At 44.7% G+C, this 26,939-nt stretch overlaps 1 protein-coding gene across 1 annotated transcript in view; it reads right to left on the bottom strand.

The window, feature by feature from the left end:
• The window catches only part of LOC106578947 (protocadherin-15), a 143,230-nt gene extending 120,113 nt beyond the window's left edge, over window positions 1-23,117 (bottom strand). The window contains exons 1-2 of the mRNA XM_082965525.1: window positions 23,084-23,117; window positions 21,972-22,037 (exon numbers count right to left, since the gene is read on the bottom strand). Of these exons, the coding sequence (XP_082821651.1) occupies window positions 21,972-22,037; window positions 23,084-23,117 (100 nt within the window). The remainder of the gene's footprint in view (window positions 1-21,971; window positions 22,038-23,083) is intronic.
• Window positions 23,118-26,939: the final 3,822 nt, after the last annotated feature.

Here is a 26,939-nt window from a genome sequence, read left to right as displayed (position 1 = left end):
AGGCTGGCCCCAGTCTCTAGCAGTGTGGCTGAGTAACCTAACCTCAGGCTGGCTCCAGTCTCTAGCAGTGTGGCTGAGTAACCTAACCTCAGGCTGGCTCCAGTCTCTAGCAGTGTGGCTGAGTAACCTAACCTCAGGCTGGCCCCAGTCTCTAGCAGTGTGGCTGAGTAACCTAGCCTCAGGCTGGCTCCAGTCTCTAGCAACATTGGCTGAGTAACCTAGCCTCAGGCTGGCTCCAGTCTCTAGCAGTGTGGCTGAGTAACCTAGCCTCAGGCTGGCTCCAGTCTCTAGCAACATTGGCTGAGTAACCTAGCCTCAGGCTGGCTCCAGTCTCTAGCAGTGTGGCTGAGTAACATAGCCTCAGGCTGGCTCCAGTCTCTAGCAGTGTGGCTGAGTAACCTAACCTCAGGCTGGCCCCAGTCTCTAGCAGTGTGGCTGAGTAACCTAGCCTCAGGCTGGCTCCAGTCTCTAGCAGTGTGGCTGAGTAACCTAGCCTCAGGCTGGCTACAGGCTCTAGCAGTGTGGCTGAGTAACCTAGCCTCAGGCTGGCTCCAGTCTCTAGCAACATTGGCTGAGTAACCTAGCCTCAGGCTGGCTCCAGTCTCTAGCAGTGTGGCTGAGTAACCTAACCTCAGGCTGGCTCCAGTCTCTAGCAGTGTGGCTGATTAACCTAACCTCAGGCTGGCTCCAGTCTCTAGCAACATTGGCTGAGTAACCTAACCTCAGGCTGGCTCCAGTCTCTAGCAGTGTGGCTGAGTAACCTAACCTTAGGCTGGCTCCAGTCTCTAGCAGTGTGGCTGAGTAACCTAACCTCAGGCTGGCCCCAGTCTCTAGCAGTGTGGCTGAGTAACCTAACATCAGGCTGGCTCCAGTCTCTAGCAGTGTGGCTGATTAACCTAACCTCAGGCTGGCCCCAGTCTCTAGCAGTGTGGCTGAGTAACCTAGCCTCAGGCTGGCTCCAGTCTCTAGCAACATTGGCTGAGTAACCTAGCCTCAGGCTGGCTCCAGTCTCTAGCAGTGTGGCTGAGTAACCTAGCCTCAGGCTGGCTCCAGTCTCTAGCAACATTGGCTGAGTAACCTAGCCTCAGGCTGGCTCCAGTCTCTAGCAGTGTGGCTGAGTAACCTAGCCTCAGGCTGGCTCCAGTCTCTAGCAGTGTGGCTGAGTAACCTAACCTCAGGCTGGCCCCAGTCTCTAGCAGTGTGGCTGAGTAACCTAGCCTCAGGCTGGCTCCAGTCTCTAGCAGTGTGGCTGAGTAACCTAGCCTCAGGCTGGCTACAGGCTCTAGCAGTGTGGCTGAGTAACCTAGCCTCAGGCTGGCTCCAGTCTCTAGCAACATTGGCTGAGTAACCTAGCCTCAGGCTGGCTCCAGTCTCTAGCAGTGTGGCTGAGTAACCTAACCTCAGGCTGGCTCCAGTCTCTTGCAGTGTGGCTGATTAACCTAACCTCAGGCTGGCTCCAGTCTCTAGCAACATTGGCTGAGTAACCTAACCTCAGGCTGGCTCCAGTCTCTAGCAGTGTGGCTGAGTAACCTAACCTTAGGCTGGCTCCAGTCTCTAGCAGTGTGGCTGAGTAACCTAACCTCAGGCTGGCCCCAGTCTCTAGCAGTGTGGCTGAGTAACCTAACATCAGGCTGGCTCCAGTCTCTAGCAGTGTGGCTGATTAACCTAACCTCAGGCTGGCCCCAGTCTCTAGCAGTGTGGCTGAGTAAACTAACCTCAGGCTGGCTCCAGTCTCTAGCAGTGTGGCTGATTAACCTAACCTCAGGCTGGCCCCAGTCTCTAGAAGTGTGGCTGAGTAACCTAACCTCAGGCTGGCTCCAGTCTCTAGCAGTGTGGCTGATGAACCTAACCTCAGGCTGGCCCCAGTCTCTAGCAGTGTGGCTGAGTAACCTAGCCTCAGGCTGGCTCCAGTCTCTAGCAGTGTGGCTGAGTAACCTAACCTCAGGCTGGCCCCAGTCTCTAGCAGTGTGGCTGAGTAACCTAGCCTCAGGCTGGCTCCAGTCTCTAGCAGTGTGGCTGAGTAACCTAGCCTCAGGCTGGCTCCAGTCTCTAGCAGTGTGGCTGAGTAACCTAACCTCAGGCTGGCTCCAGTCTCTAGCAGTGTGGCTGAGTAACCTAGCCTCAGGCTGGCTCCAGTCTCTAGCAGTGTGGCTGAGTAACCTAACCTCAGGCTGGCTCCAGTCTCTAGCAGTGTGGCTGAGTAACCTAACCTCAGGCTGGCTCCAGTCTCTAGCAGTGTGGCTGATTAACCTAACCTCAGGCTGGCCCCAGTCTCTAGCAGTGTGGCTGAGTAACCTAACTTCAGGCTGGCTCCAGTCTCTAGCAGTGTGGCTGATTAACCTAACCTCAGGCTGGCCCCAGTCTCTAGCAGTGTGGCTGATTAACCTAACCTCAGGCTGGCCCCAGTCTCTAGCAGTGTGGCTGATTAACCTAACCTCAGGCTGGCTCCAGTCTCTAGCAACATTGGCTGAGTAACCTAACCTCAGGCTGGCTCCAGTCTCTAGCAGTGTGGCTGAGTAACCTAACCTTAGGCTGGCTCCAGTCTCTAGCAGTGTGGCTGAGTAACCTAACCTCAGGCTGGCCCCAGTCTCTAGCAGTGTGGCTGAGTAACCTAACATCAGGCTGGCTCCAGTCTCTAGCAGTGTGGCTGATTAACCTAACCTCAGGCTGGCCCCAGTCTCTAGCAGTGTGGCTGAGTAAACTAACCTCAGGCTGGCTCCAGTCTCTAGCAGTGTGGCTGATTAACCTAACCTCAGGCTGGCCCCAGTCTCTAGCAGTGTGGCTGAGTAACCTAACTTCAGGCTGGCTCCAGTCTCTAGGAGCGCTGGCTGAGTAACCTAACCTCAGGCTGGCCCCAGTCTCTAGCAGTGTGGCTGAGTAACCTAGCCTCAGGCTGGCCCCAGTCTCTAGAAGTGTGGCTGAGTAACCTAACCTCAGGCTGGCTCCAGTCTCTAGGAGCGCTGGCTGAGTAACCTAACCTCAGGCTGGCCCCAGTCTCTAGCAGTGTGGCTGAGTAACCTAACTTCAGGCTGGCTCCAGTCTCTAGGAGCGCTGGCTGAGTAACCTAACTTCAGGCTGGCTCCAGTCTCTAGGAGCGCTGGCTGAGTAACCTTCACCTTCAGTAATGATTTCATTTACATTTCACATGGCTGTTTCTTCTGTTTACTGCAGTTTGTTCCTAGCTGAATTCCCAACTACAATGCTTCTTCTGCCTGATTGGAAAAATCAGGGTCCCTGTACTTAGAAGTGCACTGATTAAAAACACACATCCGCAAAGGAGATCTGCATGTTCAATCAACAGATGACTACGCAGACACGCACACGCACGCACACACACACACACACACACACACACACACACAGCCTTTGGTTGGGAAGTGACTCTTAGGGTTTCGCTCACCACCCTTTTGCTTGTGCCTTGTAATGATGCTGTATGTTACTGTCAAGGCAACGACGTCCAATGTACTTCACCTATATGTACACAGACAATAGCAACAGTTTACCAGATAGGACTCTGGGACGTGCGAACAATACATGGAACAAAGCCAATATCTACAGGGAAAACGAGAGAGCCCAGTTGAAAAGGTTGCTAGGTTTCTTTTTACACTCACTAAACAAACAAGAGAGATGACTGCACACAAGTGAACATTCCAAATATCTATGAGGAATTGCAGTGAGACTTGGTTCACTGGCTGCATCTTTTCTCTAATGTGCTAAGGGACTTCTTTCTTGTGTATCATTTAAACATTTGATGAAAGATAATTTCACTTCGTCAGGTGCTGGACAGAAAAGGCAGAAAAATATGTAATTCACAACAGTGATTCAGGTGTTAGACAGACGGACAACACGTCACTCTCGTCTGATCAATTCATCAATTGGAAAAATAGGCAGGCTTTCCGGAAGCTCAGTTATTTGTGCCTGAACATCTCCATTCGTTACACGTGTTATACCATCTACACATGATTCATTTGTTCCTTATGACTCTAATCTTACCTCATCCCCTGCTCTACTCCAGTTGTGTTAGCGTACAGCAGCCAGATGGTTGTTATTCTACACTGATGGTTAAAAGAACACATTAGTGGCTGGTGCTGTTTGAGTTACAGTACAGACACAGACAGCACTTCCCTCTCTGTTTCCCGGCAGCTGTGGGCTGACATTTGACCAGCAGCGAGCGCAGTCATGCAGGTCCCTCAGCAGCTGGCACATGGGATGGCATCCTGGCATGGTCCTGCAAGCTGGCAGAGTACCTGTGACTGGTGATGGGTAGACAGTGGAGGCTTGGCTCCCTGTCGGATCATACTGGGCTCCAGCCTCCTGGATACGAGGAGAAGCCTGCTGGGTCAGCTAGCTCTGTTTACTCATGAATCATTGTTCCCATTCACCCCATGCAGAGCAAGCATTTACAATAGGACAGGCAGCGAGACATGCGGATCTTGGTCCATTATCTCTTGTGGAATTACCCAGATAGAGTACTCTCAAAGGCAGTGATATTTTGTTAGTAGGTGTACTGGTGTTGGGCATATTGTGGAGCGATGTAAACAATTTTATTTCACCAAGTGTCTATCTCAAGCATACCAGACAGACACTATTGAAAACCCTGTTGATTATTGAATACATTCATTCTCTCTTGAGCTATAAAGTACACACAGTACATTCGTTAATTTTATAAATACCAGAGACCTTGGCATGGAATGTAAGCATTTACATTCGTTTCTCATGGTCTCCGAGGCTTTTTTCACACACATTAAAAAAGGCCGTACAGTTTGAAAGAAAAGCCTATAGGAGTGAGCAGCTATTTTGTGAATTGTCTCCTGACCAGTGCTTGACTTGGGCAGGAGCTCACCGGAGCTGAGTACCGACACCTCAAATATTCTACTGCTTGAGCTCCTGTTCCTATTATAGAATATTAGCTCAACAGTATTGTGGCGCTGTAACGCCCTGGCCATAGAGAGTTTTTTTTTTGTTCTTTATTTTGGTTAGGCCAGGGTGTTACATTGGGTGGGCGTTCTATGTTCCTTTCTCTATGTTTTTGTATTTCTTTGTTTTGGGCCGTGTGTGGCTCCCAATCAGGCATAGCTGAAGCTCATTGTTGCTGATTGGGAGTCACACATAAGGAGCATGTTTTTCCTTTGGGTTTTGTGGGTAATTGTTTCTGTTAGTGTTTTGCACCTGACAGGACTGTTTGGCTGTCGGTTTTTCTTATTTTTGTGTAGTGTTCTCTTTATTAAATTAAAAATTATGATGAACACTAACTCCCCTGCACCTTGGTCCTCCATTCCCGACGACAACTGTTACAGGCGCTCCTGCACCCAAATATAAACAGTACCGGCACCCGAAATGAGAACTGCTCCTGACAAAGTATATTTCTATATTATATTTCTACATGGGTACATTTTTCATGTACAAAAGGACAAAAGGAATGCATACAGTATGTGAGGATGTTGTTCATTGACTACAGATCGGCCTTCAATACCACCCTCTTAGCTCACCACAAAGCTCACGGCCCTGAGTCTGAACTCCTCCCTATGCAACTGGGTCCTGGACTTCCTGTCAGGCCGTTCCCCAAGTGGTGAAGGAAGGCAACATTACCTTCTCGACACGGACTCTCAACACGGGGGCCCAACAAGGGTGCGTCGACAGTCCCTCCTGTACTCCCTGTATACCCACGTTCGATGACAACACGACAGTCAAAGTCCTGATTACCAATAATGATGAGACGGCCTACAGGGAGGAGGTAGACAACATCTCCATCAACGTCAGAAAAACAAAGGAGCTAATTGTGGACTTCAGGAGGATCTGGGCACGGGCATGGGCATGCCTCCATCCTCATCAACAGGGCTGCTGTGAACATAGTCAAAAACGTAAAGTTCCTCTGCGTATCTCCGAGCAGCTGACCATACGGACACCGCGGTGAAGAAGGCACGACAGCGACTCTTCAACCTCAGGATGCTGAAGAAATCCGCCCTGTCCCCGAGGACCCTCACAGTGTTCTACAGGAGCACCATCGAGAGCATACTACCGGGCTGCATCACAGCCTGGCAGGGCAACTCCACCGCCGCAGACCTCAAGGCGCTACAGAGGGTGGATGCACACTGCCTGCCCTCCAGGACACCTACAACACCAGGCGTCCCAGGAAGGCCAAGAAGATCATCAGGGACCCCAGCCATGGATTGTTCTCCCCGCTTCCATCACTAAGACACGGGCATTACAGGAGCATCATAACAAAAACTGAAAGACTGGCCAAGATCTTCTACCCCTAGATCATCAGGCTGCTGAATAGCCACCACTAGTCAGCCTCCCTCCCTCCCCCCGTCCCCTCCCCCCATTGTTACAGTGTTAATATGTATTTGATTTCTATTTTTAGTTATTACTTGTATTGTTTTTATTTCTCATTGTTGGAGCTCGGAGTTGAAGATTTTCACTGTACCATGTAATTACACCTGCAACCATATACATGTGACTGTTCAACTTGTAATCTGATCTAGTGTAGAAGAGAGATAACACGCTTCACATATTTTGCCTATCATTTAATCCAAGGACAGAAATGTTTTTGGGCCGATGACAATGATAATAAATTGCCCTGTTCCATTTCTCCCTGACATTACTGTACAAGTGAGCGACTCTGAGGAGTCCCATGATTAAAATGATCTGAGTAAAATCGAATGAGCATAGCAGGGGTGGATGTGGGAGAAGGTTGGGGGAGCAGTTCAGATTTGCTGCAGGATGTACTGGTATAAGCATTATACAGTGAGCGAGTGGACGTGACCACTGGTGAACAACACATTAAAGATTTCTTCATCTTCTTCATCTCTAACGCTTTGGCTCCAGCTGCTTCTAGAGAATGATGCTTTGTGGGATGTGGAACCAAACATGACAGAGTACATGAGGTGATGATCTAACTCAGGACTCTTAATGGTGACATAGTTGTTTTCTGGAGCAGCGTCCACCACCGTGAAGCCTAAAGTGTCCGTTTTTCACATTCAAGACCCCTGGTCTGAGGACAAATGGACACGGTCCTCATAAAATGGCCTAATAGTTAACCCTCTGCTGCTATTACTAGTAGTACAGTCCCTGCAGGACCTGATCACTACCAGGCAACGAGCCTGGGACTATATTGGTCCATTAGAGGAGATGTTTAATCAAGACACAAAGTCAAGGGCTCTGACCAGGTCTCATAGAACTGAGCACTCTGCCAGCCGGCCAGCCAGTCCAGGATGATTTAGAGCAGTGGCTGGCACTGAGTCCTAATGCACACTACCATGCAGGCTGAGCAGAGGACAGGCGATGCAGGCAGCAACAACACAATCACTGAATGAGAGTACTTCTCATAAACACTACAGACCTGGGTAAAGAGGCTTATCCTCATTGGCAGGTGACAGGGATGTAGGGTTTTAGGGTCATTTTTCATGTTATGTAATGTATTACTGTAAATATATTTATTGCTCGAATCTGACTGAAATGGCATAACTGGTATTGCATAACCAACTATTTCCAATACACATTTTGGGGGTTTTCAGGTTGCCAGATTATAGGGATAATAAGAGTGGAGTAAAGAAGTCAGGAATTAAAACAAAATGTTTTTAATGAGGTAAGAGAACAGTGGCATGTACAGTAAGTCATCTCACAAACCAGGGTTGGTTGTCCTCCATTCCTCCTTCCCCATTCCAATGGTCCGGTCCTGGCTATCTTCTCTGCCTAATACCTATCTCTTAGCATGATGTGTACTGTATGTAAGGTGGAGAGCCTTCTGACTTGGATAACTATCGTCCAATTAATGAGCACCAATCTGGTTTTAGACCGAGACATAGCACTGTTTCAGCAGCTACACTTGTCTTAGATGATGTGCTATGTGGTTTAGACCATAAAGTCATTGTGCTGCCTTATATCTTGACCAGTCAAAAGCCTTTCATACGGTTGACCATTTCTTACTTGTTCGAAGGTTGTGTGAAATAGGCCTAGATCAGTCATCGTGCTATTTGGTTCAACAACTATCTAACGGACAGGACACAATGGGGCGGCTTCACGGACAGTGTTTAATTTAAATCAGGCCTAGGCTACTTCTACTTAAATTAATCCAGATTTTTTTTTTTAAATGGCTTTCTGAGACGTTGCTTAACTTCAGATTCATTCGTTCTAGATTACGGAGTCCCAGACTAAGGTAAATTAGATTAACGATGTGCATTTAGTGCTGACCAAAGGATGCTTCAAAAACTAGGGATGGGACACTAATACATAAGCATTGTGTGGAATTGGAGCAAGTCACCGGAACCAAACAATGGACAGAGGTAAAAGAAAACATTCAAAGAATTTCTGGACTTTAAAAAAACCCTCTTCAAGTGAATTATGTCAAACCACCCAGTTATGGAGAACAAACAGCATGATTCATCAACATAAAACAAGAAGAAGTACGCCCTGGACAACCATCTGTAATGAATTCAACTCAAAGGAAAAAGGAAACAAAAGGAAGCTACAACAACTTCAGGTAAGATACTGTATTTACTGTTGTCCCACTTTTACAAAGAGTCACTTTGAAATGGTCGTTTTCTTGTGTAACAACACAGTGGGGCCTACATTTATTTGTGACAGAAATGTAACACAAACACTCTCATCCATAATTACTCATCTAATTTCTATATTTTCCTGTGGAAAAAAATGTAAGTCAACTTAAAGAAGACAAACGCTGTTGCTCGTAGGGAGTGTTTCACGACTGGTGGCGGACCCCAAGTAAGATTAGAGACAGATAAGCTGGGGGACTTGTTGACCGGGATCATTGATAGCCAGCAACCCCTGGATGGTATCCCCGATGAGGACCATTTGGACAGTTCAGATGGAAGATGGTTCCAATCCTCATTTGATAGGACACATCCATTCAACATGGGCCATCCCCGGATTGCAGGGAATATGTAATGTTGTCAGTCATCTCTTGCACTCCCATTATACAAATGACGTAATGAACTCATCTCTTGAAGAAATTCTGTCATCTAATGCAGCAACGTAATCATTTTCTAGAGGGAGATGATCCCCATAGCTTGGAGAGTATAAGACCGGAGGAAGGTCAGCCCGCTACATCTGCAGCAGACAGGAAGAAAGATTGTGTCACTAACCTGGGCCGGAGTACAAAGACAAATAAGCTGACTATGCATGAGAAACTTACTATGGAATTTTGTGAGCGCAAACCAACGTACTTAAAAGAAGATCATGATGTGAAGCTGCAAATCATTAATGTTGAGTTGGCTATGAAGAAAGAGGAGACAAACATGAATCAGTAACAGTACCAATGTTCTTCACAAACAAGCACCAGTTTGGGGTCCCAATATTTCCATTTGTGAATTAAATCCTTTTTCGTTACCAATCCATGGCTATTGTTTTCTTCAATCACTGAAGCTATCTTTGTTGTGAGAAGTGCTGCATAGTAAAAGCATCTCTGCAGGCTAGTCCATTTCTGTCATTGTCTGCCTCAACCATAGGAACATCTGGGTCCTCCTCATCTTCAATGCCAGGATCTGGGCAGCCATGCAGTTTGAGGTCATTGTGAAGGACTGCTGTTGCAATTATGACAATGCAGCATTTTCTTGGTTGAAAGCCTAATGTGTTTCTGAGACACTGGAAACGACTTTTCCATATACCTAATATGCGCTCCACTACACTTCTGGATATGAACTTGGTTGTACCGTTGTTGCTCAGGTCCTATTGCATGGAGGTGGGGGGTGAACAAGAAGTTGGTCTGTGCATACCCACTGTCAAAAAGGATGATTCCACAATGTTGTCCTTCTTCTTCTTTCCAAAGTACAACAATGTTGGAGAACTGCATATCGGGAGTGCACACACCTGTACTCCTCAGTGCCCCCTCAGTACAGTAGTGCATATTTGCACATTGAATGAAGCCCAAATTGAGCAAGTTCCCCATTATAAGTGATTGGCTATTTGGATTGAGAATAAGCTCTCTTAAAACACACATTGAAAAACTGACAAAAAAGTCGAGAATTAAGAATGTAAAATAAATGGGAAGAGATTTCCGATGTACCAATTCCATGGGACATATTCTATGAATAAATGGGATGGGCTGAGAGTGGCTGAGGGATGTGATTAAAGAGTTTATGTTCGGTAATGTGTTATTATTATTTGATTGCTATATATAAAAGTACAATTTATTTAAAATGTATATGCAAAATGTATGCATATGTAGCAGAAAAGCTGTAAAAACTAAAAAACTATGTGTCCTACAAAGGGGGGGTGGGTTAATAAAAAAATTAAAAGAGGTTTATTTTATAGAAATAAATCCAGCCTCACTTTGGAAAGTAGAAGGAAGATTGTTCAAGCAATGCTTTTCCCAGTACTTAATTATGGTGATATAATCTACAGCAGCCTCTGCATTAAAACCTTTAGTTTCAGTCTATCACTCAGCACTGTGTTTTATCACTTGGGACAAATTTTGTACACATCACTGCATTTTGTGTAGTTCTGTTGGCTGGGAGTCTCGGACTACCAGAAGGGCCCAGTATTGGCTACTTACTGCATATAAAGCAGTTCTTCAGAGACTCCCCCACTACTTCAGCTCACGTACTAACTGGAGATCGAGACATTTTCACAGCAGCTCTCTGGACTGGCTGCTTCTGGAGGTCCAGCTGGTCTCCACTGACCTGGGGAAAAATGCTTTGAGTTGTATGCCCCCAGCTCATGGAATAGCCTTCAGACTACCTTGAAATTAGACTCGCTGGTCTCCATTGGAAAGCTTAGATCGAGTTTAAGGGAGGCGATTATGTGAGAGTTTTGTTTTGATACATTTTGTTGTATTTATAGTATTGATATTATTTATTGTATGTTCACGTTCACAGGGCTACCTTGCAAATAAGATCCTTGTCTCAATGGTGAAACACCCTGTACAAATAAAAGTTGATAAAAAATAGATATATTTCAAAAAGCACAGAGATGTGTTACCATACTACCTATCCTCTGCCTCATCTGACTCCATCCCTCTCAGAAGCTCCCCTTCACACTCAGTACACACCTGATATCTTTATGTTGTCTGCAGAGAGGTCTATTCTCCATAATCATCTCACAAAACACTGATTTGATACACTCCCTCTCTGTTTCTAGCTGGAAAATTACGTTTTAATTCAATTTGGAACATGTTTGAGGAGAATGATTAAATAGCTATGTTAATCTGTGTCCTACACGGTTCTTGGTCTTTGGTCTGTCATTTCTCAACTGTTTTTCCAAAGCTCAGACAAGTTTTTTATGTCTGCAGATGAAAGCAAACTCTTTAAAATGAAAATGGGGACCCATGAAATCCATCATATAGAATAAAGAAAGTGACTGTGGATCCATGCACAGTCACTGTATGAGAAATATCATTTTTGTGGTGCCGATATAAAATATATTCACGACTGCAATTGCTTCGGATAAGTATAGTGCACGGCTTAAACGACATAAAAAGAGTTTGATGGTGCCGGAGGAGATGGCTGCCGTTTAATGGGATCCTAACCAATACACTTTTTTTTCTTAAAACTGCATTGTTGGTTAAGGTATTGTAAGTAAACATTTCACTGTACACCTGTTGTATTCGGCGCATGTGACAAATACATTTTGATTTGATTTAATTTCATATGATGCTGAGGCATGTTTTATCCATTAAGTGAGGAATTAAAGTCGCTCTCACGCTGTATGGGGTGAAAATCACAGGTAAATTACTGTTACATGAGGAACAGATTACCTTAAATCCTGAAGGCAAACTAAGGGCTTTTCTCTAATTTGCTTTACTCCCAATGCAAACACATTCCGACTCCTGCACACAACCTCTCTCTGACTCAGTCCCTCTCAGAAGCTTCCTTTCACACTCAGAACGGTCCTATGAGATCAATATCCTTCCTCATGATGTCACAAATGATTCCTATCCCTCTCGTTGCCTGCTCCGCCCCCTTCTTGATACCTTTGTCTCCTGTGCTATTGTGGACACTCAAAGGGACCTTGACATTGGCCCGGGTGTTGTTGATCAGCTGACCTCCTCTCTCCTGGCTCAGAGCTTTGTCTGTCTGTCTGTCTGTCTCTGTGTGTGTGTGTGTGTGTGTGTGTGTGTGTGTGTGTGTGTGTGTGTGTGTGTGTGTGTGTGTGTGTGTGTGTGTGTGTGTGTGTGTGTGTGTATGTGTCTGTGTGTCTGTGTGTGTGTGTGAGTGAGTGAGGATACCTCACTACCTCCCGGCAATCTGACACCTAATCTCCTGGCCAGTCCAGAGTGACCCTCCACTACCCCTGCATCATCCACATTAGCCCCACACCTCAGATTCCATCATCCACACTAGCCCCAAACCTCAAATTCCATCATCCACACCAGACACTCGCCACTGTGCCTAAACAGTAAAAGACCATAAGATAGCGAAACTCAAATGAGAAGGTAATCTAGCAATGATCCATGAAAACGGTGCAGATGGATAGGGCTGCTGTGCTTCTAGCTCTTAGGAAACTTTGCAGTATTTAGTTTTTTTATGTGTTATTTCTTACATTATTAGCCCTATAATTTGTTTGTGTTATTAAATACAGCCGGGAAGAACTTTTGGATATCAGAGCGGCGGTAACTCACCAGCATTACGACCAGGAATACAACTTTCCCGAATCGGATCCTTTGTTCGTACCCCCCAGGGCGATTGAACTGATTCCAGAGGCTGTTCCAAAAGCCCTCTGGCAGAAAAGAGGTACTAGGAATGGACTTTTAGTCTGAATCAGGAGGCAAGCACACCACCCTGTGCTTCCGAGTATATTAATCGCTAATGTTCAGTCACTGGATAATAAAGTTGACGAGCTCAGGGCGAGGATTTCCTTCCAGAGAGACATCAGGGATTGTAACATACTCTGTTTCACGGAAACATGGCTCTCTTGGGATATACTGTCTGAGTCTGGACAGCCAGTTGGGTTCTCAGTTCATTGCACAGACAGGATTAAATATCTCTTCGGGAAGAAGAAGGGCGGGGGTGTATGTTTAATGATTAACTACTCATGGTGTGATTGTGATAACGTACAGGAACATAAGTCCTTTTATTCACCCAACCTAGAATACATCACAATCAAATGCAGACCGTATTACCTCTCAAGAGAATTCTCTTAGGTTATAGTCAGAGCCGTGTATATTCTCCCTCAAGACGATACCACGACAACCCTCAAAGAACTTCACTGGACTTTATGCAAACTGGAAACCACATATCCTGAGGCCACATTTATTGTAGCTGGGGATTTTACAAAGCAAATTTGTGAAAAACCTTACCGAAGTTCAATCAACACATTGATTGTAGCACTCACTAAGCTAAAATACTCGACCACTGCTACTCCAACTTCTGGGATGCCTACAAGGCCCACCCCCGGCCTCCCTTCGGCAAATCTGATGACGACTTCATTTTTCTCCTTCCTTCCTATAGGCAGAAATTCAAACAGGAAGTACCCGTGCTAAGAACAATTCAACGCTGGTCTGACCAATCATAATCCACACTTCAAGATTTTTTGGATCACACGGACTGGGATATGTTCCCAGGTAGCCTCCGAGAACAACAAAGATGAACACACTGATACGGTGACTGAGTTTATCAGGAAGTGCATAGAAGATGTTCTACCCACTGTGACTATTACAACCTACCCTTCCACGTTTTTTCGCAGTCGGCCGCGACCGGGAGACCCATGGGGCGGCACACAATTGGCCCAGCATCGTCCGGGTTTGGGGAGGTTTTGGCCGGCAGGGATGTCCTTGTCCCATCGCGCACTAGTGGCTCCTGTGGCTGTCTGGGCGCATTGCACGCTGACACGGTCACCAGGTGTACAGTGTTTCCTACGACACATTAGTGCGGCTGGCTTCCGGGTTAAGTGGGCATTGTGTCAAGAAGCAGTGCGGTTTGGCTGGGTTGTGTTTCGGAGGACACATGGCTCTCGACCTGCGCCTCTCGCGAGTCACTACAGGAGTTGCAGCGAAAAAACAAGACTGGAACTATCATTTGGATACCACGAAATTGAGGAGAAAACGGGGTAAAAAAATAAATATAAAAATATCTACCCTAACCAGAAACCGTGGATAGATGGCAGCATTCGTGCAAAACGGAAAGCGCAAACCATCGCATTTTACCATGGCAAGATGACTTGGCATATGGCTGAATACAAACAGTGTAGTTATTCCCTCCGTAAGGCAATCAAACAGGCAAAACGTCAGTATAGAGACAAAGTGGAGTCGCGATTCAACCGCTCAGACAGGAGACGTACAGTGAGGGAAAAAAGTATTTGATCCCCTGCTGATTTTGTACGTTTGCCCACTGACAAAGAAATTATCAGTCTATAATTTTAATGATAGGTTTATTTGAACAGTGAGAGACAGAATAACAACAAAAGAATCCAGAAAAACGCATGCCAAAAATGTTATAAATTGATTTGCATTTTATTGAGGGAAATAAGTATTTGACCCCCTCGCAATCATAAAGATTTCTGGCTCCCAGGTGTCTTTTATACAGGTAACGAGCTGAAATTAGGAGCACACCCTTAAAGGGAGTGCTCCTAATCTCAGCTTGTTACCTGTATAAAAGACACCTGTCCACAGAAGCAATCAATCAATCAGATTCCAAACTCTCCACCACGGCCAAGACCAAAGAGCTCTCCAAGGATGTCAGGGACAAGATTGTAGACCCACACAAGGCTGGAATGGGCTACAAGACCATCGCCAAGCAGCTTGGTGAGAAGATGACAACAGTTGGTGCGATTATTCGCAAATGGAAGAAACACAAAAGAACTCCCTTGGCCTGGGACTCCATGCAAGATCTCATCTCGAGGAGTTGCAATGATCATGAGAACGGTGAGGAATCAGCCCAGAACTACACGGGAGGATCTTATCAATGATCTCAAGGCAGCTGGGACCATAGTCACCAAGAAAACAATTGGTAACACACTACACCGTGAAGGACTGAAATCCTGCAGCGCCCGCAAGGTCCCCCTGCACAAGAAAGCATACAGACATGCCCGTCTGAAGTTTGCCAATGAACATCTGAATGATTCAGAGGACAACTGGGTGAAAGTGTTGTGGTCAGATGAGACCAAAATGGAGCTCTTTGGCATCAACTCAACTCGCCGTGTTTGGAGGAGGAGGAATGCTGCCTATGACCCCAAGAACACCATCCCCACCGTCAAACATGGAGGTGGAAACATTATGCTTTGGAGGTGTTTTTCTGCTAAGGGGACAGGAGAACTTCACCGCATCAAAGGGACGATGGACGGGGCCATGTACCGTCAAATCTTGGGTGAGAACCTCCTTCCCTCAGCCAGGGCATTGAAAATGGGTCGTAGATGGGAAATCCGCATGACAATGACCCAAAACACACGGCCAAGGCAACAAAGGAGTGGCTCAAGAAGAAGCACATTAAGGTCCTGGAGTGGCCTAGCCAGTCTCCAGACCTTAATCCCATAGAAAATCTGTGGAGGGAGCTGAAGGTTTGAGTTGCCAAACGTCAGCCTCGAAACCTTAATGACTTGGAGAAGATCTGCAAAGAGGAGTGGGACAAAATCCCTCCTGAGATGTGTGCAAACCTGGTGGCCAACTACAAGAAACGTTTGACCTCTGTGATTGCCAACAAGGGTTTTGCCACCAAGTACTAAGTCATGTTTTGCAGAGCGGTGAAATACTTATTTCCCTCATTAAAATGCTAATCAATTTATAACATTTTTGACATGCGTTTTTCTGGATTCTTTCGTTGTTATTCTGTCTCTCACTGTTCAAATAAACCTACCATTAAAATTATAGACTGATCATTTCTTTGTCAGTGGGCAAATGTACAAAATCAGCAGGGGATCAAATACTTGCTAGCTGGAGTGTTTACAGACATACTCAATCTCTCCCTATCCCAGTCTGTTGTCCCGACATGCTTCAAGATGTCAACCCTTGTTCCTGTACCCAAGAAAGCAAAGGTAACTGAACTAAATAACTATCGCCCCGTAGCACTCACTTTTGTCATTATGAAGTTCTTTGAGAGACTAATCAAGGATCATATCACCTCTACCTTACCTGACACCATAGAATCACTTAAATTTGCTTACGCCTCAATAGATCCACAGATGATGCAATCGCCATCGCACTGCACACTGCCCTATCCCATCTGGACATACCTATGTAAGAATGCTGTTCATTGACTATAGCTCAGCATTCAACACCATAGTAGCTTCCAAGCTCATCATTAAGCTCGAGGCCCTGAGTCTGAACCCCGCCCTGTGGAACTGGATCCCGGACTTCCTGATGGGCCACCCCCAGGTGGTGAAGGTAGGAAACAACACCTCCACTTTGCTGATCCTCAACACTGGGGCCATGCACACCCCCAACTCAATCATCAAGTTTGCAAACAACACAACAGTAGTAGGCCTGATTACCAACAATGATGAGACAACCTACATGGTGGAGCTGAGGGCCCTGGGAGTGTGGTGCCAGGAAAATAACCTCTCACCCAATGTCAACAAAACAAAGGAGCTGATCGTGGACTTTTCCACATCGATGGGAGCACAGTGGAGAAGGTGGGAAGCTTCAAGTTCCTTGTCATGCACATTACTGACAAACTGAAATGGTCCACCCACACAGACAGTGTGGTGAAGAAGGTGCAACAGCGCCTCTTCAACCTCAGGAGGCTAAAGAAATTTGACTTGGCACCTAAAACCCTCACAAACTTTTAAAGATGCACAATTGAGAGCATTCTGTCGGGCTGTATCACCGGCTGGTATGGCAACTGCACCGCCCACAACCGCAGGGCTCTCCAGAGGGTGGTGTGGTCTGCCCAACACATAACCGGGGGCAAACTACCTGCCCTCCAGGACACCTACAACACCCGGTGTCACAGGAAGGCCAAAAAGATCATCAAGGACAACAACCACCCAAGCCACTGCCTGTTCACCCCGCTATCATCCAGAAGGTGAGGTCAGTACAGGTGCATCAAAGCTGGGACCGAGAGACTGAAAAACAGCTTATATCAAGGCCATCAGATTGTTAAATAGCCATCACTATCACATTAGAGGCTGCTGCCCTATATACATAGACTTGAAATCACTGGCCACTTTAATAATGGAACGCTAGTCACTTTAATAATGTTTATATATTTTGCATTACTCATCTCATATGTATATACTGTATTCTATCCTATTCTACTGTATATTAGTCCATGCCGCTCTAACATTTCTCGTACAAATATTTATATATTCTTTATTCCATTCCATTATTTTAGATTGTGTGTATTGTTAGATATTACTTGTTAGATATTACTGAACTGTTGAACCTAGAAACACAAGCATTTCGCAACACCCACAATAACATCAGCTAAACATTGGTATGTGACAAATACAATTTTATTTGATTTGAAAATACTCATGAATTTGCTGAGACAAGTAAAAGTTTTAAGAAAATGGGTACACAATTTACAGCTGACCTGATTTGCTTTCATTTTGGGGGGTGATATCTTTATGGTGTCTGCAGATAGGTCTATTCTCCATAATCATCTCACAAAACACTGATTTGACAACACTCCCTCTCTGTTCCTAGCTGGAAAATGTTGATTTAATTCAATTTTGGAACATATTTGAGGAGAATGATTAAATAGCTATGTTAATCTGTGTCCTACACGGTTCTTGGTCTTTGGTCTGTCATTTCTCAACTGTTTTTCCAAAGCTCAGACAAGTTTTTTATGCCTGCAGAAGAAAGCAAACTCTTTAAAATGAAAATGGGGACCCATGAAATCCATCATATAGAATAAAGAAAGTGACAGTGGATCCATGCACAGTCACTATATGAGAAAAATCATCATTTTTGTGGTGCCGATATAAAATATATTCATGACTGCAATTGCTTCGGATAAGTATAGTGCATGGCTTAAACTACGTAAAAAGTAATTTCATATGATGCTGAGGCATGTTTTATCCATTAAATTAAGAATGAAAGTCGCTCCCACACTGTATGGGGTGAAAATCACAGGTAAATTACTGTTACATGAGGAACAGATTACCTTAAATCCTGATTACCTTAAATCCTGGACAGTTCTGATTTAGAATATGTGGACTACAAATACCTGGGTGTCTGGCTAGACTGTAAACTCTCCTTCCAGACTCACATTAAGCATCTCCAATCCAAAATTAAATAAAGAATCAGATTCCTATTTCGCAACAAAGCATCCTTCACTCATGCTGCCAAACATACCCTCGTAAAACTGACCATCCTACCGATCCTTGACTTTGTCCATGTCAATTACAAAATAGCCTCCAACACTCTACTCAGCACATTGGATGCAGTCTATCACAGTGCCATCCGTTTTGTCACCAAAGCCCCATATACTACCCACCACTGTTACCTGTATGCTCTCGTTGGCTGGTCCTCGCTACATATTTGTCACCAAACCCACTGGCTCCAGGTCATCTATAAGTCTTTGCTAGGTAAAGCTCCATCTTATCTCAGCTCACTGGTCACCATAGTATCACCCACCCGCACACGCTCCAGTAGGTATATTTCACTGGTCATCCCCAAAGCCAACACCTCCATTGGCCGCCTTTCCTTCCAGTTCTCTGCTGACAATGACTGGAACGAATTGTAAAAATCACTGAAGTTGGAGACATATCTCCCTCACTAACTTTAAGCGTCAGCTGCCAGAGCAGCTTACCAATCGCTGCAGCTGTACACAGCCCATCTGTAAATAGCCCTTCCAACCAACTACCTACCTCATCCCCATATTTGTTTTTGTTTTTCTGCTCTTTTGCACACCAGTATTTCTAGTTGTATATCCTCATCTGCACATATATCACTCCAGTGTAAATTGCTAAATTGTAATTACTTCCCCACTATTGGCCTATTTATTGCCTTCATTTGCACACACTGTATACAGATGTTTCTATTGTTATTGACTGTACGTTTGTTTATCCCATGTGTAACTCTGTGTTGTTGTTTTTGTCGCACTGCTTTGCTTTATCTTGGCCAGGTCGCACAGTTGTAAATGAGAACTTATTCTCAACTGGCCTACCAGGTTAAATAAAGGTTAAATAAAAAATGTAAATAAAAAAGTCATCACTGAGCTTGGCCAATAGAGAGTCAAACTAAGGGCTTTTCTCTAATTTGCTTTACTCCCAATGCAAACACATTCCGACTCCTGCACACAACCTCTCTCTGACTCAGTCCCTCTCAGAAGCTTCCTTTCACACTCAGTACGGTCCTATTAGATCAATATCCTTCCTCATGATGTCACAAATGATTCCTATCCCTCTCGTTGCCTGCTCCGCCCCCTTCTTGACACCTTTGTCTCCTGTGCTATTGTGGACACTCAAAGGGACCTTGACATTGGCCCGGGTGTTGTTGATCAGCTGACCTCCTCTCTCCTGGCTCAGAGCTTTGTCTGTCTGTCTGTCTCTGTGTGTGTGTGTGTGTGTGTGTGTGTGTGTGTGTGTGTGTGTGTGTGTGTGTGTGTGTGTGTGTGCGCGCGCATGTGTGAGTGAGTGAGTGTGTGAGTGAGTGAGTGAGTGAGTGAGAGATGATACCTCACTACCTCCCAGCAATCTGACAGCTAATCTCTGGGCCAGTCCAGAGTGACCCTCCACTTCCCCTGCATCATCCACCCTAGCCCTACACCTCAGATTCCATCATCCACCCTAGCCCTACACCTCAGATTCCATCATCCACCCTAGCCCTACACCTCAGATTCCATCATCCACCCTAGCCCTACACCTCAGACTCCATCATCCACCCTAGCCCTACACCTCAGACTCCATCATCCACATCTGACACTCCCCACTGTGCCTAAACAGTAAAAGACCATATGAGAACAAAACTGAAATGAGGAGGTAATCTAGCAATAATCCCCATGTCACAGCGTCTACTGTTGAAGGTGCAGAGAAATGCAGAGCAATTTTCAAAGTCTGTTAAGGTTCTATCTTCAAATGACACATACTTTAGGTTTCCGCTCCTTGGCAATCACACATAAAACTGCCCCTTTATAATAAAAAGTCGCCAGGGCTATACATTTATTCATTTTTTATTTCTAGCTGTTGGAAGGGAGTGAGGTACAGTACACCTGAAAAAAACTCATGAATTTGCTGAGACAAGTCAAATTTTTTAAGAAAATGGGTGCACAATTTACAGCTGACCTGATTTGCTTTCATTTTGGGGGGTGATATCTTTATGGTGTCTGCAGAGAGGTCTATTCTCCATAATCATCTCACAAAACACTGATTTGACAACACTCCCTCTCCGTTTCTAGCTGGAAAATGTGGATTTAATTCAATTTTGGAACATATTTGAGGAGAATGATTAAATAGCTATGTTAATCTGTGTCCTACACGGTTCTTGGTCTTTGGTCTGTCATTTCTCAACTGTTTTTCCAAAGCTCAGACAAGTTTTTTATGCCTGCAGAAGAAAGCAAACTCTTTAAAATGAAAATGGGGACCCATGAAATCCATCATATAGAATAAAGAAAGTGACAGTGGATCCATGCACAGTCACTATATGAGAAATGTCATCATTTTTGTGGTGCCGATATAAAATATATTCACGACTGCAATTGCTTCGGATAAGTATAGTGCACGGCTTAAACGACATAAAAAGTAATTTCATATGATGCTGAGGCATGTTTCATCCATTAAATGAGCTCTCACGCTGTATGGGGTGAAAATCACAGGTAAATTACTGTTACATGAGGAACAGATTACCTTAAATCCTGAAGGCATCACTGAGCTTGGCAAAGAGAGAGTCAAACTAAGGGCTTTTCTCTAATTTGCTTTACTCTCAATGCAAACACATTCCGACTCCTGCACACAACCTCTCTCCCTAAAATAATTATGCAATTCCTTGATACTGGATTAAAGGGAGACTTTGGGATTTTGGCAACGAGGCCCTTTATCTACTTCCCCAGAGTCTTACGAACTAGTGGATACCATTAGCATGCGAGCTTAGCGTTGGCTCGCAAAACTACCTATAACTTCCTTCACACTGGACACAAAGACATGAAAATTGTAAGAAATACATCCTCTACAAATAGAAATTAGCACTATATTAGCTTTGGTCAGCTTTATTCTGCAAGTCAAATTAACTCCAGAGAGGTGTGACAGAGACAATAAGCCAAAGAACTGCAGAAGAGTTACAGTCGGTTCGGAGAAAATACTCCAAACAAATACCTGCCCTCCATCCAATGTCTCAACTCTGACCCTGGTTCTGGCACCACCTCGAGGAGCAGTAGACAGCCCTAGTGAGAAGGAGCAGGGTTCTGCCTGCTGACATCCGTTGCCAAGGAGCATCAGTGTGGAAAACCTCTGATGCTCATTGGGCAGTCAATAGGGAAACAACAGCCAGCCACTGACCTCTGCTAACACCTGTCAAATGCATCACTAATGTTCAAACGCAATTACAGCTCAGAACGCAACGAAGCCCGGCCTAGCCCGGCCCAGCTGCCACACCCAATAGTGACTCAGAGTGGAGAAAGAAGGGAAAGATGGGAAGAGGGGAGAGAACGGAGAGATCTACTACAGCGAGGGTCCCTGGCTGTGCAGCACGCTGAACACCATTTGTAATGTGGCTGGCAGGGCCAGCCCCGCGCGGAGCCACCGGGGTAGGTCAAGGGAGGGAGACAAATATGGCCCCAACAACCAACAGCATTAGCAGCTCCACTCATTAGCGTTAAAGATGCTATGTATGGCTGCCTCCCACCCTGGTGGGCCCGTTTAAATTCACTCATAAACTGGTAATGGCTCAGCCCTCAACCGAGGAAAACAATTAGGACAGAGAGAATGTGGAGTTTAAGTGGTCGGAATCCTCCTCCTGAACTAATATTTAGTGAACCATCCTTTAGTCTTTTTGTTTTATTACATTGGAAAATACAAATGCTCTGTGTCTGGAACTGCAAGCTTGAAGCCTGTGCTTGGAGTGCTTTTCACTCAACCAGAGTTTATGATTTTCCCAGCATCGAACCATTATTCCAACAGTGCTGCATGGAAAGAATACATACCATTGGGGCTCTCTTCATCTATGGCAACAATGGTGGCGGGTGGACCAGTTCTGGAGAGTTTGCATTCTGGAATTCACAGACACACGAGAAGAAAAAACATGAACCTGTAATCTCCTGTTACGCACCAATAGAGTTCACAGCTATACTATGTCTAGAAGCAACACTGGACAGAACACACTGAATAGATCTAGGATGTATAGATCCAAGATGTATCGATCTAAGATGTAAACAGTAGATCTAAGATGTAAGTCGCTCTGGATAAGAGCGTCTGCTAAATGACTTAAATGTAATGTAAATGTAAGATGTATAGATCTAAGATGTATACAGTAGATCTAAGATGTATAGATCTAGGATGTATAGATATGTATACAGCAGATCTAAGATGTATCGATCCAAGATGTATCATCTAGGATGTATAGATCTAGGATGTATAGATCCAGGATGTATCGATCCAAGATGTATCCATCCAAGATGTATCGATCCAAGATGTATCGATCCAAGATGCATCGATCCAAGATGTATAGATGTACTGTCATGGGGGGGGATAGAAGGAGAATGGGGGCAAATTGTAGAGTGGTAATGAAAGATGAGGCTGTATGAGGCTTCTTTATGAGCAGAATGAGGCTGTAACTGGAGATTAGAGTGCTACAGTCTGTTCACAGAGAGAAAGATCTATGGCCTTACCATCATACTGCCAGTCTGGGGTCAAATATAGTAACATCAGCCAGAAAGCAGAACAGAATGACAGAAGAAAAGAAAAGGACAAGCAGGAAGTCAGTTATCTTTAAGACACTTGAAAGAGAACAAAAAAATAGGGAAAAATTAGGGAAGAGAACATATCAAAAGAAAAGTTCTGAAACTTTGAAACAGAGGTGCGAAAGTTCACATTATATTCCTAGTGAAACTAGAACAAAACAGGACCGTGATTTTGGTGATTTTCACGAAATATAATCCATAGAAGGATCCTTTGGAGGAAGGATTGTTGACATGTATTTGACATTTGTAACTTAAAGTGTAATTCAAAAATAATGAATAAAGTTGGAACATCTGTGGCATTTTGAGACGGGAAAGGGGATACCTAGTCAGTTGCACAACTGGCATTTTGGCCTTACCCAAGCCTCCTCTCAGAGTCCAGAAATGTTTCATCTGTAGATGCTACAAAGCAAAAATTGGTGTTATATGTAGCTTTACCTATTGCTCTGTAATATGAGTAGTATTGTGATTTCAATGACAATTTTCAACATGAATATTGAAAATATAAAAACAATTATTTTTGCAAATCTTTCAATATATTGTTGAACAATAATATAATCTATGGGCATATCAAAGTTTCAGAGTAGGAGTGTGACAAGCTGACTCAGTAGCTCTCGTCACGGACATGCATTATTTAATTATCCTTATAAATTGTTTAGCGCGTTCATGTTTCCCCATAAATCTAGTAAATCCTTACTCCTAAATGTATATACTGTTGTTCTTTCCCTCTTTTACCAGTATCATGAGTATTTACTGTGCACAAGGCTAATTATGTGTCAAGGAAATGTTTGGTCAAGTTGCATTGTGACGCATTTCAGTTTCATATTTAAATGCAGTAAATTACAATTTTGCAATCCTCCAAATGGATGCGATGTTCAGGTGCACCTGAACACTTGCTACACTGAAGAGAAAGACGTTTGTTTATTTCCATATTGTAATGTATCCTGTGTTTGAAGTTTGCGGATCTCGGAACTCCATGTACGGCTCCATAAGTAATACGTTTTACTGACTGTTGGCCTGCAGAACTATAGTTAGGAAATGTGTATTCATTAATGGAAAGTATTCCCGCTTTGAGGATAAGCCAGGAATGTTTAAGATGTTTATTTAGACGGAATATGCAAATGTGGGTATAATGAAGATGTCTGTTACATGATTTAATATGCCATATTTGGGTAAAGAGCTCCGTGGTTAATGGTTTGGCCATAGGTATAAAGGTACCTGTTGCACTTGTGAGCTGGAGTGTTCTAGCTCTGGTATGTGAGCTGTGTGGGGAGGCTGTCCATAGCCTGTTATACCCCACCTGCTATAGTTGGTTTGGTATGTGAGCCGTGTGGGGAGGCTGTCCATAGCCTGTTATACCCCAACCTGCTATAGTTGGTTTGGTATGTGAGCGTGTGGGGGGTGGGGAGGGGGGGGCGTGTGGGGGTGCATAGCCTGTTATACCCCAACCTGGTTGGTGGTATGTGAGCGTGTGGGGGTGGGGAGGGGGGGGCTGTGGGGGGGCGCATAGCCTGTTATACGGGGGGGCGGGGGGAGGGAAGGCGGTGCTATAGTTGGTTTGGCAGGGTAGGCTTGATTGAGGCTTACGTTTTCGATTTAGATTCAAATCTGTATTTTGAGAATCTGTTCATCTTGTAAATAGCTTTGTAGATGATGTAAATATTGGATTTATTCATTCACCTGGCCAGTATTTTGCACCTGATCCTGCTGCCTCCTGCTACTTACTACCCTTAACGCTGCTTCAAATTCCACTCCCTACAACAGGAAGCTCTGCTAGTTTACAGTTATTACCTCAAAAAGTCAGATTTCACTTCCTTAAATGTCCACCCTTCGCAGATCAGTCTGCACCGATCATTACCCACAACCCACTACGGTAGAAGAACAGTCTAGCGCAAAGCAGTGGGGCGAGGCTGCGGTGGTGGTGGCGAGGCATCTGAAGAGAGGGCACGAGTGAGTGATTTGATGAACACTGTTCCTGGGTGGCAGGCTGGGAGAGATCTGCTGCTTCAAGGGACTGCATTTGTTAACCGGGGAGGGGCGTCACTTTCCCATCGCTCCCAACTTCCCTGCTTCCGACACACACCTTTACGAAATATTAATGGGTAGTTATGAGAAGACAGACAGCTCGATATGAATAACACCGCGTCGACACGCTGCTGAGTTCCCCCTGAAAGAAAGATAAGTGGTCATGGAGAAAATGGCTTTTCAAGGGATGGTGCACTTGCTAGATTATTTCTTCTTAAAAAAAAAAGATTTCTCTTCCTAACACAATAGCCGTTTGCAGACGGGCGGTGAGTGCACAGTGCAGTCAGTATGTAAATGCTCGGAAACCACTACTACCTGACTAGATATCCAAACGCTCCAGCTCCCATATAAACAGCTCTAAATGTGTCTGGGTCTTGAGTTTGCTCTGGAACATTGAGCCTTGATTACATTGGTTTGTTGTGTCTGGAGAATGGATGTATGGACAAGCATGGGGCAGCAACAGATGAGAGATACATTCAGAGTCCATATGCCCTCTGTATGGCTGGCCATCATAAATGACTAATTACCCAATAGCTGACTAGGGTTATGAGTCACATGACATCAGAAAGGCTGTAACCCAACAACGCCCAGGTGACTGTCGCCCTTGTATCAACGCTAGCTACAGTATTTGCACAGTCACTGCAATGCCACAAATATCTCTACGGGTGAACAAACAGATAGTGTTATGCTGAAATATTAATGGAATATTAGTACCCAGGACAACTGAATGAGTTCTTTGACATCAGAGGGCCTGCTGCCTGTGATCTACCTTCCAGATTCCAAAAAAAGCAAAAAAGCAAAACGAGTAATGTTTTGATGAATCGTTTGGGACTGTTCAATAATAAACAGGATCCTACAGACAGAGCATCCAATTTTGCCTACTGTTTGAAAGAAACTGTAACATATGTGGTGCAAAGTACTACTTAAGTCTTTTTTTTGGTATCTGTACTTTAGTTTACTATTTATATTCTTGACAACTTTTACTTTTACTTCACTACCTTCCTAAAGAAAATAATGTACTTTTTAATCCATACATTTTTACTTTTACTTCACTACCTTCCTAAAGAAAATAATGTACTTTTTAATCCATACATTTTCCCTGAAACCCAAATGTACTCGTTACATTTTGAATCCTTAGCAGGACAGGAAATGTGTCTAATTCTCGCAGGTATGAAGAGAACATCCCTGGTCATCCCTACTGCCTCTAATCTGGTGGACTCATTAAACAGAGAACATCCCTGGTCATCCCTACTGCCTCTAATCTGGTGGACTCATTAAACAGAGAACATCCCTGGTCATCCCTACTGCCTCTAATCTGGTGGACTCATTAAACAGAGAACATCCCTGGTCATCCCTACTGCCTCTAATCTGGTGGACTCATTAAACAGAGAACATCCCTGGTCATCCTTACTGCCTCTAATCTGGTGGACTCATTAAACAGAGAACATCCCTGGTCATCCCTACTGCCTCTAATCTGGTGGACTCATTAAACAGAGAACATCCCTGGTCATCCCTACTGCCTCTAATCTGGTGGACTCATTAAACAGAGAACATCCCTGGTCATCCCTACTGCCTCTAATCTGGTGGACTCATTAAACAGAGAACATCCCTGGTCATCCCTACTGCCTCTAATCTGGTGGACTCATTAAACAGAGAACATCCCTGGTCATCCTTACTGTCTCTAATCTGGTGGACTCATTAAACAGAGAACATCCCTGGTCATCCCTACTGCCTCTAATCTGGTGGACTCATTAAACAGAGAACATCCCTGGTCATCCCTACTGCCTCTAATCTGGTGGACTCATTAAACAGAGAACATCCCTGGTCATCCTTACTGTCTCTAATCTGGTGGACTCATTAAACAGAGAACATCCCTGGTCATCCCTACTGCCTCTAATCTGGTGGACTCATTAAACAGAGAACATCCCTGGTCATCCCTACTGCCTCTAATCTGGTGGACTCATTAAACAGAGAACATCCCTGGTCATCCCTACTGCCTCTAATCTGGTGGACTCATTAAACAGAGAACATCCCTGGTCATCCCTACTGCCTCTAATCTGGTGGACTCATTAAACAGAGAACATCCCTGGTCATCCTTACTGTCTCTAATCTGGTGGACTCATTAAACAGAGAACATCCCTGGTCATCCTTACTGTCTCTAATCTGGTGGACTCATTAAACAGAGAACAT

Source organism: Salmo salar, chromosome 19 (assembly GCF_965601325.2).
Source record: "Salmo salar chromosome 19, fSalSal1, whole genome shotgun sequence".
Taxonomy (NCBI): Eukaryota; Metazoa; Chordata; class Actinopteri; order Salmoniformes; family Salmonidae; genus Salmo; species Salmo salar.
The sequence above is the reverse complement of the archived record's forward strand: the minus strand, read 5'-3'. Positions and strand labels throughout refer to the sequence as shown.